Source organism: Anomaloglossus baeobatrachus, chromosome 4, assembly GCF_048569485.1.
Source record: "Anomaloglossus baeobatrachus isolate aAnoBae1 chromosome 4, aAnoBae1.hap1, whole genome shotgun sequence".
Lineage (NCBI taxonomy): Eukaryota > Metazoa > Chordata > Amphibia > Anura > Aromobatidae > Anomaloglossus > Anomaloglossus baeobatrachus.
The window spans coordinates 325687592-325708262 of NC_134356.1; the positions used below are offsets into that span (position 1 = coordinate 325687592).

Genomic DNA, 20671 nt, shown 5'->3' on the forward strand with positions numbered 1-20671 from the left:
AATGAATGTAGTCTCACGCTCAAAGCTGTAGTGAATGGAGAGATATACACGGACAATGAAAGGGTTAACCATTTTTCAGCTTGAGACTTTCAGGCTCCATATCTCATCATCCACTTACAGCTTTGAGTATGAGACTACCTTCATTTCATAGACAATCATCTTGGCTATCTCATACAGAAATTTGACTTGGAACTATTTAGCATATGATTAGTTATGCAGATTCTTGTCATGTCACTGCATTGTTACTGTTTTGCTTTTAAAAATATCAGTCTTAATTTTCATTATTTTGTTAGTATTTAGTAAATCTATCTTTTAGCTTTTAACACTTCCTGAATCCTTGTGGGCATGCTCTTGATAAGATTCAAGCATGTCTCGATCGAAATTTGATCCCAGGTCTCTTCTACGTGTTCCTAATGTTGGTCATACTGGTCAAGTCACTTGGGTATGTATGGAGCTTTTTCTTCAACTCTACCCACAAGTGTTCGATTGGGTTGAGGTCTGGGGACTGTGGGAACCAATCCAGCATCTCTACTTCATTGTCATAGAACCATCTCTTTACCATCTCGATGTGTGCTTGGGTCGTTGTCCTGCTATGCTATGTAATGTCATGTCATCCTTTCCATAGCCATAGTACTATAGTTTACAAAGCAACTAGTTTTGTAGGATAGTCGCATATTGCTGAGCATTGAGACCACCATCGATCCTGGTCCAGTATCCAACGCCTTTTGCTGTGAAACCTCTTCATATCATCAGGCTTTCTCCACCAAACTTGTCGGTTCCTTCAATTTCTCTATCTGTTAGCCCCTTTTTCCCTTGTTTCTTCCTAACGATTTGCATTCATCACAGCCTAGTCTTATGACCCGTTTCCAATCCTTTACTGTCCACACAGATACTTCATATGATGATATTGAAATTGAACCTTCTTCACCTTTTTGAGCCATTATTCCAGATTTGTGTAATGTGTTGAGATGAGCGATGTTTGAGGTTCGCCAATTTCATGTTCGAGTGATTTTGGGGGGTGTTCGAGTCGTTAGACGAACTCAAGCCTTTTGCTAAAAGTTCGACAGTTCGAGTAACGTTCGAGAACGGTTCGAGCACCAAAAGCGTGGCTTTTCACAGTAAGTATGTGCGCACCTTTCGTATCTGCATGCGTCCTGCGTCCCCAGCACAATTCCTCTCCCTTTCCTACTCACCGATCACTGGAGTCTCGCTGCACGGCTGTCACAAATCTCCAGTGGCATTTCCTCTTTTGAAAATGTCTGCCGCTTCATTATTCAATTAGTTATTCCGTGCTTTCCCAGCCCACCAGCGCCCATGATTGGTTGCAGTCAGACACGCCCCCACGATGAGTGACAACTGTCTCACTGCAACCAATCACAGCCGCCGGTGGGAGCCTCTATATTGTGCAGTAAAATAAATAAAAAAAAAAAAAAAATGCGGTTCCCCCCATATTTGATACCAGCCAGGATAAAGCCAAACGGCTGGAGGCTGGTATTGTCAGGATGGAGAGCGCCACACATTATAGGGTGCCCACCACCCTAACAATATCACCTAGCAGCCGCCTGGAATTGCCGCATCCCTTAGATGCGGTGGTCGTCTCGGGACTCTACCCAGCTCATTCCGAATTGCTCTTGTGCGGTGGCAATCCGGGGTAATAAGGAGTTAATCATGACTGGCGTCTCCCCGAGACACCTTCCATGATTAAACTGTAAGTGAAAGTAAAGAAACACACACAGCGAATAAATCCTTTTATTTGAAATAAAAGACAAAAAAACACCTCATTTACCTTTTTATTAAACTCGCCAAACAACAATCCAGGTCCGAAGTAATCCACACGACACTGTCAGCTCTGCTACATACAGGGAGCGATCTGTGTCCTCTCCACGCAGCAGCTGAAGTAAGCCGCGCTGTCACCAGACTTCACTCTGCAATGTAGACGTCAAGATTACCAAATCTGCCTATGTTTTTCAATAGAGACAGTGGCTCAATGGATAGAGCTCCCGTCTAAGATGCATTAGGTCACGAGTTCAAATCCCGGCCGTCCCGGTAAAGAATTTAATTTTATTTTTAATTTTAAATTTATATTTATTATTTATTTATAATTATAATTTAATTTAATTATGCACTGAGGGGAGGAGCCGGACATCAGCCTTGAGCCGCGGGGCACACCTCTAAAATCGGAGCAGTTCACGGAATGAGGCTGCATTTCTCTCTCTTTCTCTCTCTTTCTGTCTCTCTCTCCTCTTTCTTCTCTCTCTCTCTTCTCTTTTCTCTCTCTCTCTCTTCTTTCTCTCTAAGACCTGGCGATGATCAGCTGATGCGGTCACCTGACGGAATCAGCTGACAGTATAAGTCGAGTGGTGAGGCCGGCTTTTTACCACCCGGCCGGCTAAACAATCAGCTGATGCTGTCGGACTGGTGTCTGCACAGAAGTGTGTAATTTTTTGGGGGTTTTCTGCACTGATGCATCAGCTGATTGTATAAACGGCTTTTATACAATCAGCTGCTGTGTCATGTGATTCAGACCCTTGAACCTGACACATCATCTGATCGCTTTGCCTTCTAGCAAACCGATCAAACGATATTGGATCCAGATTCGACGGCGCAGGACCCTTGACCCAGGATTACTGCGGAGGGGGGTTCTTTATTTCAATAAAGATGGAGTCACTAATTGTGTTGTGTTTTATTTCTAATAATAATTTTCTGTGTTTTTTTTTTTTTTTTTTTTTGTTTTGTTTTTTATCTGTGCTAGAAATTCATGGTGGCATGTCTAATATTGGCGTGACACCATGAATTTTGGGCTTAGGGACAGTTGATAATATACAGCTAGCCCTAACCCCATTATTACCCAGTGAGCCACCCGTCACCAGGGCAGCTGGAAGAGTTGGATACAACGCCAGAAGATGGCGCTTCTATGAAAGCGCCATTTTCTGTGGTGGCTGCGGACTGCAATTTGCAGCAGGGGTGCCCAGAAAGCTTGGGCACCCTGAGCTGCGGATTCCAATTCCCAGCTGCCTAGTTGTACCTGGCTGGACACAAAAATTGGGCGAAGCCCACGGCTTTTTTTTTTTTTTTGTTTTGTTTAATTTCATGAAATTAAAAAAAAAAAAAAAAAAAAAAAGGGGCTTCCCTATATTTTTGGTTCCCAGCCGGGTACAAATAGGCAGCTGGGTGTTGTGGGCAGCCCATAGCTGCCTGCTGTACCTGGCTAGCATAAAAAAACATGGCCAAGCCCACGTAATATTTTTTGGGGGGCAAAAAACTCCTGCATAAAATTCTTGATGGAGTATGCTGAGCCTTGTAGTTCTGCAGCTGCTGTCTGTCTGTATAGAGGAGAGCAGACAGCAGCTGCAGAACGACAAGGCTCAGCATGCTCCATTCACTAGTGTATGCAGGAGAGCAGACAGCAGCTGCAGAACTACAAGGCTCAGCACATGGGCTTCGCCATATTTTTGTGTGCTAGCCAGGTACAGCAGGCAGGTACGGCTGCCCCCAACCCCCAGCTGCCTATTTGTACCCGGCTGGGAACTAAAAATATAGGGAAGCCCTTTTTTTAATTATTTCATGAATTTCATGAAATAATTAAAAAAAATCAACATAGGCTTCGCCCCATTTTTGTGTCCAGCCAGGTACAACTAGACAGCTGGGGATTGGAATCCACAGCAAAGGTTCGCCCGAGGTTTCTGGGCCCCTCTGCTGCGAATTGCAGTCCGCAGCCGCCCCAGAAAATGGCACTTTCATAAAAGCGCCATCATCTGGCGCTGTATCCAACTCTTCCAGCAGCCCTGAAGGCGGGTGGCTTGCTGGGTAATAATGAGTTAATACTAGCTTTGTTTTACTAGCTAGTATTAAGCCAGAGATTCTTAATGTCAGGCAAGTTTGACCATTAAGAATCTCCAATAAAGGGTTAAGACACCACACAGAGAAAAAATTCTTTACTAGAAATAAATACACACACATTAGAGACTCCATGTTTATTACTCCCTGTCAGCCCTCCACGATCCTGCTCTTCTGTCTTCTTTCTCCTTCAACCCATGCAGCTCTGCTACATCAGACAGCACTGCTTGGGAGGAAGACGCTGCTGTTTCCCATGCAGTCTATTCACTCAGTGAGTGAGCAGCAGCTGCGTGCTGTAAGCGGTGACGTCACAGCTGACAGACGGGTTACCATAGCAACGGTACTCCGATCACGTGATTCCCGGTGCCGCTATTCACCGGCTGTGGCATCTAGTCCCTGCATGTGGGCTGACTCTTTAAAGAGCACCCACATACAGGAACGGGGAAGCCGACCATGTGAAAGAGCATTACGCCGGTACACGGAGATGCTGGAACGATCACCGCGTACCGGAGCGATGCACTGACAGACCTAGCATGACGTCTAGCCATGTGACCAGTCTGTAGCCAATGAGATAATAGACACGTGACTGGTCACATGCTATTTTGACATCACGATAGGCCCTATCATCAGTGCTGGTTACCGGGAGGACACAGCGATTATCAGAAGGAATAGCGGCGGGAGACTGAGTGCCGGACGCGTCGCGGGGACCTGTAAGTGTTATGGCAATGTTTATTAACTGTATATGTACATGTATAATGTGTTTTTATGTGTTTGTGTTTGCCTCCCATTGTTTTCAATGGGGTTCGAGTGGTTCGTCGAACGGGGCCTCCATTCGACGAACCAAACTGAACTCGAGCCTTCAGAGATTCGCTCATCTCTAGTAATGTGCATCGCACGATGCTTGCAAGAATGTCTCTGGTCTCACTATTTAATAAGTATACGAGCCACCTTCACTGCTCTGTCGTGTTTGTCAGGCCAGAACTGATAGACTTTGTGATGGGCCAACTTGTTACTCATGATATTTTGCTTGGATGTCTACCTTTTGGCTTTTAAATGGATGGAAGGACTTCATTTCGTATTCTTCCAACTGTCATGGTATTCACATGATGCAGTTTGGCAATTTTCTTGGCCGAGAGACCGCTCTCAGTGACCTGGATGAATGTGTTTCTCTTTTCTTGGGAAATCTTCTTCATGGCTTCTCCTCAGTTGATTTCCAAGTGAAAGATCACTGGTTCGAATTAACACACTGAGCTGTTAGGGAATGTGAGGACATGTTGTTGTTCTAATTTTGTAATATAGAGGAAGAAAGAATTTTCCACCATCCGAATCAAAACCGTAACAATGCAGTGACATGACAAGAATCCGCATAACTAATCATATGCTAAATAGTTGCAAGTTAACTTTTATGTATGAAATGGCTAAGATTGGCTATAAAATGAAGGTAGTCTCACATTAGAAGCTGTTGTGAATGATAAGATATGGAGCCTGATCAAGTCAAAAGTTCAAAATATTGTTACCCTTTTGCTCGTCAGTGTATTACAAAACTGCTTATTTTCAAGTGTACCATTGACTTGTGAAATAAAGCATAACCACCGTTTTATTTTTTTAATGCCTGTTTTACATAGATTGACCAATGATACTAAATGACCACTGATTGGTAAACATTTTCCAATCGTTTAGTAGATTGAAGGGACATAATAAATAAGCCTTAAGGCCGCTTTACACACTGCAATATCGGTACCGATATCGCCATCGTGCGTAGCCGCCCCCATCTGTTGTGCGACACGGGCAAATCGCTGCTTGTGTCGCACAACATCGCCCGGACCCGTCACACTACTTACCTTCCCTGCGACGTCTCTGTGACCGGCGAACCGCCTCCTTTCTAATGGGGGCGGTTCGTTCAGCGTCACAGCAACGTCACTGCAGCGTCACTGAACCGCCGCCCAATAGAAGCGGAGGGGTGGAGATGAGCGGGACGAACATACCGCCCACCTCCTTCCTTCCGCATTGTGGTCGGGAGGCAGGTAAGGAGAGCTTCCTCGTTCCTGCGGTGTCACACGGAGCGATCTGGGCTGCCGCAGCAACGAGGAACAACTTCATTACTGCTGCAGTAACGATATTTGAGAATGGACCCCCATGTCGCCGATTAGCGAGTTTGCATGTTTTTGCGACGATGCAAAATCGCTCATAGGTGTCACATGCAACGGCATCGCTAAAGCGACCGGATGTGCATCACAAGTTCCGTGACCCCAACGAGATCACTTGAGCGATGTCGTAGCGTATAAAGCTCGCTATAGTCTTTTGGAGAAAAAAAACAACTACTAAAAGTTAGTATATTTTCTTATTGTGTATTTTGACTGTATGTGACCTTTTGTAATTCTAGCACACATAGTAACAAAGTTGGAAACTGATCTTTTAATGGCTGGTGGTAATTAATGTCAAATAGTCTCTTAAATTGGCACATGCTCACCGGAATTTAAAAAAAACAAAAAAAAAACATAATACCAAGTGGGCATATACTACAGAATCAAAACATGGCCTAATTATAGAAGGGGGAAAAAGCAGAACTTGGCACCTGCTGCATTCTTTCTTGCTATTGGAACACTAGAGATCAGGAGCACAGGGTCTCCATGCGCAGTTCTCAGTGTATTCGTTAGACAAATCTCATCTGCAGCAGTACCTTCTTTGTGGATGTGTGCTTTTTTCCTCTATTACACAGCAATCTTTTGATTGACTAACATCATAGAGGAAAGAAGTTGGCTGATAAAAAATTTTCATCTTTATTACAAGAGAGCATAACTTTTGTAATTGAGGTGCACAGGAAAAAAATAATCAATTAAGAATCAATTAAGAAAGTATTCGGGTTAAATAAATTAAGAAAAATCCCACTTTAATCCATTTATCGATGTTGTGCTGCCAAATATTTTTGTACAGCAATTTTCCTATAATTGTCCTCAAAACTAGTAATTAAAATATTTCATAAATAACTACTATTTTATTTTTAAATAATGTTCATGCATATCTCATTTATAATATTATCACGAAAAATCGCAATCTCCCAAGGAATAGAATGTAGACTAGATTGCTTATTGTTTGTACATTTTTTCCAGGTTTTACTGAATATGGCCTATAAAATCTATTCTATTGTTTTTAGTAGGATAATGATTTTAGCTTCTTTTAGTATTGTCTGTGTACTGCAGTTGATATTTATGTATCGCTTATTATGTATTTCTTTTTTTTTCTAGTAGTAATCAAGCACATAGGCTTTTGTTTCGGAGTCAGTATGTAAAAGCATTGCTATAGGAACCTTTCAGAACAGTAACAATTGATGAGCTGAATGACATTAGGAATGCACGTCGATAAGATGAATGTAATTTACAATATGATGAGCTATTTTTGCTTTTGTTTTGAAATATTGTAAAATAGTGCAGCATTTGTTTCATTCAAAACAGCGTGCCTCAGTAAGAGAAAATAATTAATATTTCATGGAACTTATAAAAATTGTATTCCATGTTGTGTTTTTTTTTCTTCGTACTTCATCCTTTTCTGTCTATCTCTGTATCATCTTTTTAGATTTCGTTCTTTCTTGTTTGTATTAGACTGCTGTGCTTCTTTGATTTTGGCCTGTCTCTTCTGTCAGTGCACTGAGTTCATCCTTGGCCCACATCAGGTTTGCTCCTGTCTGCATGAGGCCTGTAATTCCTGCTGTGGCTACTGTTCCAATGTCTGTGTGGGCCTTGAGGAAATTCCCGCTGAGGACCTCAACTTCCACTTTGATTGTGACTTTGCCCTTTTTGATTCTTGCTGTGAGGCAGCTGAGTGCCTGGAGATCTGTTTTGAGTGTTCTGAACTTTGTGAATATAGCTAGCTAAAAGGATGACCAAGGTCAGTTCAGTAAGTGCATTTATTTACTGTTTCACTTACATCACACTTACATCAATGCTTAACCAATAATTAATACACTACTTTTTTTTTTACTTACCCCCCCCCACCAGAAAAATATGCTGCTCAGGCTAAACATACAAGCCTCTGAAAACTTAAGTCTGTGAAAAGTCTGCTGTAACAAGAAGCATGTTCATATATTTGGGTACAACTGCAAGTTATCAGTTTATACTGTAATTTTGGACTCCTAATATATAAAATATAAATGAAGACTCACCCACATGATTATCAGTTTTTGACATTTATTTATTCTAAATATATTTTTATTACATATGACAAAGGATAGATTTGTTTGCCTTGTGTTGGAGAATTGTGCTGATGTTTTAGTGAGGTTTTAAATGGAGAACCTCAGATGAAAATTAGAGACTTGTTAAATTTACTCTATTTCTCAGCTATCCTTCCTTTTTTGAGTCCTTTTTAGAGGGACCGTTTCTAGAACTGGTTTGCTAGTTTTCAGAAATGACATATCAGCTGTTTTATATACGGTAACATTTTTCAGCCTTGACTGGTTCTGGGCACAAATAATAAACAATTCATCTTTGCTTTATTAGATAATCCTTTGTGGTCCGTGCCAGAATTTTTTTTTTATTTCACAAGTATTCTTTAGCCTCATTGTTGTGAGACATCTCGTCTGTTTATTTTATTAGTATTTAGTAATTGTAGTTGGTCTAAGGTCAAATGAACACGTCTATTCCTTTTTAGTTGGGACAGAGTGTGAGCCTGCATTTTTTTTTTTTTATTTTTTTTTTTATTGCCTTTTGTGCTTTTTACTATATGTATTAGTATTCGCTGTGACTTGTGTGGTGCCCCTGAGGCTTCAGGCGCCACAGGGTATTGCACCTCAGCCGAGGTGTGGTACTCATCCCGGGTAAGACGGTGGTCATTCACAGATGTACACCACAATTCATACAACACACAGCTGCTTTCCCACCGGGAATGGGCTAGGGTAAGTGCTGGGGGTGGCCATCACAAGGAATAGGACTTCCTTCCCACGAGTTCAGCAACTCGGGGGACACAGTCCGGGGAAGTGAGTGTTCACAACACACAGCAGGAGTCGAGCCTGGACCTTCGGACAGGCAACAGGATACAAGGGGGAGAGGACACAAAAGAACAAGGGATCCGTGGCTTGTAGCTGGAGCGGCTCGGCCCGGGTTCTTAGGAAGGAAGAAGATCCCAGAGCTTGCGGGGAGCGCGACAAGTGCCCGTGGCCCATTCCATTGGGGTGGAGGGATTACCAATAGAAAGGACATACTGAAGGAACATCGACCTTGACCTCCAAACTATCCGGGATCGGCTGGAGCCCATAACACCGAAGCTCCTTACTCCAAAGGCGGTGACATCTCAGGGAGTAAAGAACTTGGACTGCAATCCCTGTGTAGTCCCATCACTGCCAGCGGTTTCGCACTTACGCCCCGCCGCCATCAGAGACAACAACTCTCCTCATCCCCTGGGCCTGAGCTCTGCCTGTGGAGAGCTGTACCATCCGAGCTGCACTACAATCTGCCCCAGGGGACACCTCACGCAGCGGCGGCTCCTATATTTGCCACAAACCACAGGTGGAGTCACGAATACAAACTCCTATTCTCCCCTTTAAATAACCCCTCCATCTTTTATTGACACCGCCGGGATCACGGAATCAGGCCTGGCCGCCGTGACATCCAACCCTTTACACCGGCCCGGTGACTAGTAACCCCACCCCAAACCCAGTGGTCATTTTAATTTTCTTTAAGATAACATTTGTAGTTTTTACTCTTTTTTTCAGTATTAGCATTGGCTTAAAGGATATTCTCAAGGTATTAAATTGATTTAAAGGTAACATGTCAGGTCCAATATGCACCCAGAACCACGAGAAATTCTGGGTGCATATTGCTAACCTCTGCCTAACCGTCCCTGCATCTGGTAGCATACAAAAAGATCTTTAGAAAAAGTGTTTCTAAAGATCTTATATCGTATGCTAGTGAGTTTGGGGACTAGTCCCAAGGGCGTTGCTTCCCTTGCTAGTCAGCCCCATTAGCATGTTAGTACACCCGTGTGGGTATGCTAACTTGCTAATGAATGTGCAGCGTCCGAGGAGATCTCACTCATCTGTCTGCTGCCATCGCTACCCAACACTGGATTTATGTTCAGTGCGCATGATCCCAGACTTCCAGTCATGCGCACTACTTCAGTTTGAAGCAAGGACACGTACACCTGGCTTCATAGTGCGCATAACCGAAACTCCGGGGTCATGCACACTGAGCCAAAATCCTGTGTCGGGAAGCGATGGCAGCATAGAGGTGAGTGAAATCTCCTCTGACGCTGCGCATTCATTAGCATGTTAGCACGCCCAAAGGGGTGTACTAACATACTAATGGAGCTAACTATCAAGGGGAGCAATACCCTTGGGACTAGTCCCCGCGCTCAGTAGCATACGATAAAAGATCTTTAGAAACTATAAGAGATCTCTTTATGTATGCTACCAGATGTAGGGACGCTTAGGCAGGGATTAGCAATATGCACCCAGAACTGCTCGTGGGTCTGGGTGCATATTGGACCTGACAGGTTACCTTTAAGTAGTTAGACAGCATGAAAATAAGTCTGTTAAAATTGACTTGCTTTTTTTTACCTGCTGTCATTTTTAGCAAAAGCTTTTGTCTTCTATAATGTACAGCTGGCTTCCTTGGAACTTGGCTAATAGTGCCTGGCCAAGTGTGTGCAGTAGTTACATTCCATGGCAGGAGTTAATTTCTAACATACCAGTCTGCTTTTTCCAGTCCATTGATTTTTATACATCAGGTAGCTGCTCACCTTCCCCCTCCCTCTCACTCCAAACTGAACCGCTCTTATTAGTTCTGTAGAATCACAATCCCCTGGCACCTAGGACCACCACTCAAACTGTGCCGAGCCATGTGCTTGTTCAAATGCACAGTTGTATCTATATGCAAATGCAGAGGTAAGTCAACTCAAAATCATTGATAGCGTAATGTTACAGGAGAATGAGCTGAGCTTTATAATTCTGCTAATACTACAGCTCTGCTACACACCAGAACTGTCACTCAAAAAGGAGTACTCACTCCACCAGCAAGTAAGGAGAATTCAGAGCTGTGAGCTGCTCAAGAGACAACTTGAAAATAACCCTTTAATTTTCCCTGTCCTTTTTACTCATCTTCTGTCTTTAGCTATTTCTTTTTTTTGCTTACTAGCTGTAGTACCCGGGAGTTGCCCGGGATAGTAACTGTGTTTCTGGCTCTCTCCCAGTATCTGTCTGTCTGTCTGTGTCTATCTGTCTCTCTGTCAATCTCTGTGTCTGTCTCTCTGCCTTTCTCTGCCTGGCTCTGTGTGTCTGTCTCTATCCATGTCTGTCTCTCTGTGTGTGTCTGTCTCGATCTCGGGGTTTGTCTGTCTCGATCTCGGTCTGTCTCGATCTCTGGGTCTGTCTGTCTCGATCTCTGTGTCTCTCTTTCCCCGTCTGTCTCTTTCCCCGTCTGTCTCTGTCTGTCTTACTCTGTGCCTATGTCTGTCTCTCTTTCTGTCTCTCTGTCTCCCCACCTACATCTTATTACCTCACACATAAGCTTCTTATACTAACAATTTATATTGTTCCTATAGCAACCACTTACAGCCCCCATTAATAACCTGTAGGTTCAATTTTCCCATCAAAACATAGTGTGATGTTCCCTGAGTCACATGGGATGTCTGTTCAAAAATTCGTGATTGTAAATGCGACGGTGCGGATTCCTTTAGTGGACACACACACACACACACACTTAGCTTTAGGCTGGAATCACACTTGTGAGTGTAAAATCAGACCGAGTCTCATGCTAGAAAGTAGCATGAGCTCTGTCCGAGTGTTGTTCCGTGTGCAATGCAACATCAATGCGATTATGGGATTTTTCTCATGATTGTAGTCCATGTGCAATCCGTGTGTGATCCGTATGGGATCTGTTTTTATTCTCCGCAGCTATGTCATCTGCCATTCAGCTCTGCTACATGGCCGCTGACAGCAGACACAGACAGAGCCATGTAGCAGAGCTGAATGGCCGCTGACAGCAGACACAGACAGAGCCGCGGGATCAGAATGCAGTCGGATGAACTTCACCCGACTTCATTGTCATCCCACGGCTCTGTCTGTGTCATGGCCTGATTTTCGATCACCGGTGAAGGTCTCATCGGTGACCGCAAATCCCTGAGTAACTGAAGTGATCTGCGCTATCAGCGGTGCCGTCACTGAGGTTACCCGCGGCCACAGCAGAAGTCCTCCCGCTGAGATCTGTGGCCGCAGGTAACCTGAGTGACGTAATCACTGATAGCGTGACTCACTTCAGTCACTGCGGGGAGCTCACAGAGAGCAGTCGTGGTTTGTGACCGCTCCTTTCAGCTTTTGGTGTAGCAGAGCTGAAAGCGTTGTGGGACCTCTGTGGATTACGTCGGACCTGGAGGGGTATTTGGGGGTTTAATAAAGTGGTGAAAGAGGGTGGGTTTTTTTTTGGTTTTTTTTTGTAATTTATTTCAAATAAAGGATTTTTTGGTGTATGTCTTTATTTTCTTTATCTTACAGGTTAATCATTGTAGGTATCTCGGGGAGACACCTGCCATGATTAACCTAGGACTTAGTCGCAACTATGGGCTGCTGCCATTAACTCCTGATTACCTCGATTGCCACCGCAACAGGGCAATTCGGGATGAGCCGGGTACAATCCCGGGACTGTCGCATCTAATGAATGCGGCAATTCCGGGTGGCTGCTAGCTAATATTGTTAGGGTGGGGGGCTCCCCATCCTGACAATACCAGCCTTCAGCCGTGTGGCTTTTCTCTGGCTGGTATGAAATTTGAGGGGAATCGCACGCCGTTTTTTTTTTTTTAATTTAATTATTTAATTTACTGCACGATATAGACCCACCCACCGGCAGCTATGATTGGTTGCAGTCAAACGCCCCCATGCTGAGTGACAGCTGTCTCACTGCAACCAATCATAGCTGCCGGTGGGTGGGGAAAGCAGGGAATACGTGATGGAATAATGAGCGGCCGGCTTTTTCAAAAGAGGAAAAGCCGCCAGAGCTTTGTGACAGCCGTGCAGCTTCGCGCCGGGGATCGGTGAGTATGAGAGAGGGATAGACCGACAGAGAGCTAGAGATTGACCGACATCGACAGACTTCATTCATTTCCAATGTTTTCTGCAACATGCGATAAATGTATTTAGAAAAACGCATGTCACTAGGATGGTGTGTGCGCCGTCCATGTGACATCTGTTTTTATTTCACGCACCCATAGACTTTTATTGGAATGACTCGCACGTGAAACCCACCAAAACGCAGCATGCTGCGATTTTTTTTTTTTTTTTTTTTTTTTTTTTTTTTTTTTTCTCAGTCCGATTTGGACTGAGAAAAAAATAGCAGATTGGCGCTGCCTCATTGATTAACATTGGTCCGAGTGCAATGCAAGATTTTCTCGCATTGCACTCATGCGAGTTAATCGCAAGTGTGACTCCAGCCTAATATATTAGATTTGTAACAGTCTTTTCCACCTTTTTTTTTTTGTTTGTATCTCCAGAAATCAAACTGAAGGAATAAGGGCATGCTATTGTTTCTGTATTAGCCAGTTTGCTGCTTTTGGTAGTGATAAGGCTCTGTTCACACTAACTTCATTATAAATCATCTGTTTGATGGCTATGATTTGATCAAACCACCTCCCCTAGTGAATGATTGATTCTATCAAGAATTCTTTTTTTTGGCGGCGGAGTGAAGATGGAACACTGCACAGCATGTTTTCATACTAGTCTAGCCATCAAAAATCAGAATCCTAATTGAGATGAATTTATGCAAGTGTGAGAATAATTTTGGAATAAATCAATTCAAATATCCTCACCTACGGTGGGCAGAAACGTGTAACCAACAGGCTGCCTGCTGGACGGAAGAAATTCCTCTTGCCGTGTATAAGAATGTTATTTCATTGTCACTACATGTTTCGATGCCGAACTGGCATGTTTTTCAAGTCAACAAGCCACAAGTAAAGAATGATAGGACACTTTCCAGTAACTTAGTGTTTTTATATGTCGTATAATCTCTTTACCACACTTGCAGGCCCACTTTTATTGCGATTTTATGGCTTCCTGCTCCAACTTTTCACAATTTGGGTGTTTCTTTATTAGTTGCAATAGTAGGACCCATTGCAGGCTAAATTCACACAGTATTTTGTGTTAACCCCTTTACGACATTAGACGTTCCTTTTGATGCAGGCTCACATACTGAGCCCACATTTTTTTTCGTCCGCACTTGTCAGCTGATATGATCAGCCGTCTTCTGCCTTTTGATAACGGCAAGCAGATTGGAGATCCGCCCACTGCTGACAGCAGGATTTAATACATGCTGGTTGGGAGTATGCAATTCCCACCTCCTGTCTGCAGCCCCTTTATATGATGGCAGGGCGCTGATGGGTTGTCATGACAGCCAGTGGTCGGCTCATGACCCCTGTGTCTGTCATTACATAGTTCCTGTGAATGCCAGCAGAGCACTAGCATTCATATGAAGACAGCATTTGTGCTGTACAAAGGGTGCTGAAGCACTGCTCTGTACAGCACAAGTGATCAGAGTATCACAGTTTCAAAGAGTCTAGTAAAAACAAAAAGTGCAAAAGAAAAAAAAAAGTTTTTAGAAATATAAAAAAACAAAAGCTCCAAACCCTTTTGCCCCATTCAAAATATAACAATAACAAAATACACATATTTGGTATCGATCGCCATGTTGAGAAATGTCTAGTCTATCAAAATATAAAATCCACATATGTGATCGTTGAACAGCGTAACAAAAAAAATAAAAAAATGAAAATGACAATTACGTGGGTTTTTTGGCCACCGAGACATTGCAATAAAATGTAATAAAAGTGTATTAAAATATCTTATCTGCCCAGAAATGGTATTTGTAAATATGTCAGCTCAGGGCGTAAAAGATACGCCATTACTAACCCTAGAACCTGAAAAATGAGGTTGTTACTGTTCTTGTAAAATGGAGACAAAAGCACCATTTTTGTTTTGACAAATTTCTGATGTTTTTGGGGGTTTTTTTTGTTTTGTTTTTTACACCAATTAAATACAAACACATATGTACAAACTTGTACTGACCTGGGGAATCATATCAGGTCAATTTTACCATTTTATAGTGAACATGGTAAATAGAAAAAAAAAAAAACACATTATGGAATTGCACTTTTTTTTTTATTTCATTCAAAATTACAAATTGTCCCACACAAACAAAAAAAAAAAGTTATGTCTCTTAGAAGAAGGGGAGGTAAAAACTAAAACAAAAAATAGAAAATCGCCAGGTGGTGAAAGGGTTAATATTAAGCAACTCTGGTCAAATCTTCTCATTGAGGGACAGATGTTATTCAATTGTATTATTATACATTTGTTACAACAAAAAGCACAACATGAAAAAAAGAAAATAAACTTGTTTTGCAGAAGAGTGCATTTAACTGATAGACATTTTCTAGCCTCATGTATTATAACAGTACATCCTTTTTGCATATTTGGCATGTATATTTTCTGTCACTGACAGACATAGACAAGAGGGCCCTATTGCAAGTACAATATATGGGTTCTCTGCAGTCTAATAACTCATCACAATTAGTGGTGGGCGGACAAGCAGATGTCCTGGATTGATGGGTCTGTCCGGATTTTTTAAAGCCCGGAATTGATCCCTGATATCTGGCCAGACACTGATCCCCATATACGTTTATGGGGACCAGAATCCAGCGCTTAAAAATAGTGGGGAAAAAAAGGGCGATTTAGATGATGCGTGCTATACTTGCCAAGTCTCCAGCGTAGCTGTAACTGCTTCCGGGCTGCTTATTCTACTTCCATGGCCACTCATTGGCTTCATGCATATTCACTACTTCCCCCGTCTATCGGCAGTCCTGGCTCTTGTGATTGTCACACCGGGTGGGGCACATTTGACTGCAAGCAGAGTGTATGACTTCTTGCAATCAGACCCTTTCTGCGAGTCACTGTAGATTGGTGTAAAAATAAATTGTCATTGGGTCCCCTCGTATTATGATACCCAACACAGATAAAGCATATGGCTACAGGCTGCAGCCCCCAGCCGTGTGCTTATCTTAGCTGTGTATGAAAATAAGAGGAACCGCATGCGGCTTTTTTTTTTTTTTTAATACAGTTTAAGAAAGAGCGTTCGGTCCCTCCAAATTTTGCTACCCAGCCATGATAAAGCCGACCGATAGCTGGGGGCTGGTATTTTCCGGCTGGAAAGACTCATGCTTATTGCCCCCCCCCCCCCCCGCCTAAAAATACCAGCCTGCAGCCACCCAGGATTGTCACATCCATTAGATGTGACAATCCTGGAACTTTACCCATCTCTTCCCGATTGCCATTGCACCAGGGCAATCATGGTAATAAGGGTTTAATAGCTCACAGCTGCCACTTAGCCCTAAATTAGTAATGGGAAGCTTGTGAGACCCCCCCCCCCATTACTAATCTGTAAGTGAAAAGAAATAAACAAACACCCCAAATATCCTTTATTTGAAGTAAAATACAAAAAAACACCCTCTTTCATCAATTTTTTTAACCGCAAAAAAACTGACGTCCAATGTAATCCATACAAAATCCCATGACTATCGCAGCTCTGCTACATCTGAAGTGACAGTTATAAAGAAAACATTCAATCCATTATTTGATTGAAAAATGGAAGTGGCAAAATATGGATAAAAATTGACACTGCCATGGAGCGTGACCGCCTGCTGTGAGCTTTAGACAGAGACTGAGCTGAGCGGTGACGTCACTCAGGTTATTTGCAGTCATAGCTGAAGGTTCCCACAGTCCTTTACCTGTGATCACAGGTAACCTGACATCAGGTGACCTCGTTAAACTCAGTGACCTCACCACAGGTGAGGTCACTGAGTTCACAGATCTGCATCTCCTAGCAGAAAACAGCTGTTGTTTTTTTTCCAAGAGATGCAGATTTAGTGCTGACCTTTTTACACCATATTCCTGCACCCAATCTACACCTCCGGGCAAAAAATTGCATCACTACTGCATCATACCGCATTCAGTTTTGATGCGGTTTTTTGCCAGGAGGTGTAGATTGAGTGCATGAATATAGTGTAAACATTTAATCATCAAATTTGCATCTTTTGGCCCAAAAATGGAAAAAAAAAATTTGACACCATTTCATTGCGGTGTTCTCCCAGGAGGTGCAAATTGGGTGCTGAAAGGTCTGCCATAGGTTTCAGCACAAAATTTGCACCACCAGGCAAAAAACTGCACTGAATCCGCGTCAAAACCACTTTTTTGCATTTCTGGGCCAAGAGATGCAAATTTGGTCATTTAAATTTTTACACCATATTCCTGCAAAAAAATCTACACCTCCAGGCAAAAAATCGCATCACACCACATGCGGTAGTAGTGAGGTTTTTTTTGCCAGGAGGTGTAGACTGGGTGCAGAATATGCTGTTGAAATTTCAGCACCAAATCTGCATCTCTTAACAAAAATAAAATGCAGTTTTCTGCCAGGAGATGCAGGTCTATGAACTCAGTGACCTCATCTGAGGTGAGGTCACTGAGTTTACAGAGGTCAGCGACCATGAGAACCTCCACAAATAACCTGAGTGACGTCACCTTTGATTGTGCAGCTCAGTGTCTGCCTGAAGCTCACAGCAGGTGGTCATGTTCTATGGCCAAGCACTGTCACTTCAAATGTAGCAGACTTGTAATCGTCATGGGACTTCGTGGGGATTACGTCGGACCTGGGTGTTTTGGGGTTAATAAAAGGGTGAAAGAGGGTTTTTTCCTATTTTTCAAATAAAAGATTTTTTTCGGTACCTAGGGCTTAGTGGCAGCTATGGGCTGTTATTAACCCCTTATTACCCTGATTACCACCGCACCAGGTCAATCGGGATAAGCCAAGTAAAGTTCGGGGATTGTCACATCTAATGGATGTGCAATGCTGGGTGGATGCAGGCTGCCATATATAGGCCGGGGTTCCCGATAAGCATGGGTCTCCCCAGCCTGAGAATACCAGCCCTCAGCTGTCGGGCTTTATTATGGCTTGGTATCAAAATTGGGTGGGACCGCACGCCGATTTTTCTAATTATTTAAATAATAGAAAAATAAGCTGTATGTACTTCTTTTTATTTTGATACACAGAAAAGATAAGCGCATGGCTGGGGGCTGAAGACTGTAGCCGTATTCTTTTATCTATGCTGGGTATCATAAAAATAAATAAATTGTAGGGAGCCCCCGTATTATACCATGATAGGGATACGCTGACAGCATCTGTGAGTGATTGCAGTCAGAGGTGACAGCGTCTGACTGCTTTCAATCACAGACGCCATGACTGCCGGTTGCGGGGAAGCAGTAAATGTGTGAAGCTAATTAGCGACCCTGGATGACGAGTGAACGCAGATACAGTCGTGACGGAGAATCAGTAAGTATAGCACGCTTGCTTTATTTTTATTTTTTTCCTTTTTTTCTTTTTTTTTCTTTACCGAGTTGCCGGATCCCGATCGTTAGCCGGAGTACTCCAGGCCTGGCATCTAAGGCGAAATTTTACAGTCCGGGTCTACCCATCACTAATCGTAATACACAGTTCCACCTGCTTTGGAGGTGGAAGTCACCCTTTATACCTTGGGCACCTGTGCGGTTGCACCAATGATTTGTCCGCCCATGTATTCTGCAGTACAGACCTTCACAACCATATGCTGAAGATATAGTTTATATCCGGTAGGTCTAGCAAGCGTCTTGGTTTTCTTTTCTGAAACATTACTAAATTATTACAAAAACAAACTGAGTCTTGTTTGAACATACCTTAAGAGTTGCAATTATATCTGATAGTGTTTCTTGACAGCAAACTTTTCATGCAGTTTTAGTATTTTCTAATCTATGCATGAACTACTTTCCACCCTTTTCTCATTTCTCCTTACAGCTTTGCTCTGTATATTTTCCCAATAATTGCTGTATCTGTGAATCTGTCAAGGGCTTTTAATTTGTATACTGTAGCCTCCTTGAATGGGATTTCAATTAACGACAACATGGATGAAAATACATGTGCACCCAACACAGACTTTAACTGGTGACCAGCACTAATCAGCAAAGGTTGTACCTACTGGCATGTGGGAAAGTTAGAACAGTTGGAGATATTAAATTATCTGTTGCGTTGTTACCCCCGAAAGTAATAGAACAAATATTAAATATATAAGCTACTGAGTTTAAGCATGTTTGTACACTGTGGTATTTTGCTCTGGCGAGTTTTTATTCCCCAGTGCATGTTTACTCAAAAGAATTGTGACTAAAGGCTGCTTTACACGCTGCGACATCGCTAGCCGATGCTAGCGATGTCGAGCATGATAGCACCCGCCCCCATCGTACGGCCGATATGTGGTGATCGCTGCCGTAGCGAACATTATCGCTATGGCAGCGTCACGCAGATACCTTTTCAGCGACGTCGCTGTAACCGCCGAATAATCCCTCCTTCAAGGGGGAGGTGCGTTTGGCGTCAGTGACGTCGCTAAGCGGCCGCCCAATAGCAGGGGAGGGGCGGAGATGAGCGACTGGAACATGCCGCCCACCTCATTCCTTCCTCATTGCCGGTGGACGCAGGTAAGGAGATGTTCGTCGTTCCTGCGGTGTCACACATAGCGATGTGTGATGCCGCAGGAACGACGACCAAACAATGGCATGCACCACCAACGATATTATGAAAAGGAGCAACGTATCAACGATTTTTGACGTTTTTGCGATCGTTGATCGTCGCTCCTTGGTGTCACACGCTGCCCTGTTCCTGTTTAATACTTTCCCGGTCACCATTGCTCTTTGCTTCTTGGTTTCTAATCACATGCAATGACCATTAAAACCCAATCAATCAGTCATTAACTGAGTTGGGTCACAGTAGAACCTTACACAATCAAAAAAAAAGGTGTAAAAAAAAAAAGAAAAAACTAGTGCTTTTATAGTAAATATTCTTCAATTATTTATTTAAACTTCTCATTCTGAAAACAGTGATTTTTGTCGGAACCAAAACTCGAACCAATTTTTATCAGTGTTTTGGGATCAAATTTTCATTGATGTTTGATCAGGCTTTAGTTTCTAACAGTTTTCTCAAGCATTCAAGTGCTGTCTGAATTTTTTTCCAATGGACCCATAGATTTGAATTTATTTGTTTGATCTATAACTTAGAGCAAAGTCAAGCATGTTTCTGTGTTTTGGTGCAGACCGCAGAAATACACAGACGTAATAACAGTCCCATAGACTAGAACAGGTACGAGTTATATATAAAAACCTTAATAGAATTGATATAGAAAAATTGTATATAAATAAGCCTTAATATCTAAAAAATCTTAACTGAAAAAAAATTAAATATATAGTTTAAAAATAATAAAAGATGATATGATATAAAAAAAAAACATAATCAAACACCAGTAATAGTTTTTCATCCATTTGCTGACTTTTTGTCATGCCCCATCTAGTAATCTGTACAGAGAATAAATCTCTCTACAGAAGCAGAAATATGTGAGTGATTTCATGCAACAACCATCAGAGCTTTCTGTAGATCGTCTTATCAGTGGATACCACGTAAATGACAATAATCTAGTAGGCAACTCCTTTATAAGGCAAAGCCTCCTCTCTTGCCTGGATTTTCATGTCAATTTTCCAAGCGTATGTTACCACTAGTAATCAATTTATAAATGCAGACTTTTCCCTTATTCATTATAAAAATGCACTAAACCTGGGGTAAGCCGCCTTCTTCTCTATCTCCTTTTTACTACTCCCTCCCTCCTTCTTCTCCCTCCCTTCTTCCTCCTTCTGCCTGCCTGCCTCCTTCCTTCTTCTCCCTCCTTCTTCTTCTTCCTCCTCCCTCCTTCTACTCACTCCATCCCTCCTTCTTCTGCCTCCCTCCTTCCTTCTTCTATC

The 20671-nt window shown here is 42.7% G+C and overlaps 1 protein-coding gene across 5 annotated transcripts in view; it reads left to right on the forward strand.

The window, feature by feature from the left end:
* Nucleotides 1-20671, forward strand: part of MDFIC (MyoD family inhibitor domain containing) — a 217121-nt gene that overhangs the window by 187549 nt on the left and 8901 nt on the right. For 2 of the 5 annotated variants that reach the window (XM_075345029.1, XM_075345027.1), the window contains exon 5: nt 7437-7731. The exons of 2 other annotated variants lie outside the window; for them this stretch is intronic. In XM_075345029.1, coding sequence (XP_075201144.1) covers nt 7437-7705 — 269 coding nt within the window. In that variant the 3' untranslated portion in view covers nt 7706-7731. The remainder of the gene's footprint in view (nt 1-7436; nt 7732-20671) is intronic. One more of the 5 variants, XM_075345028.1, reaches the window with a different exon arrangement.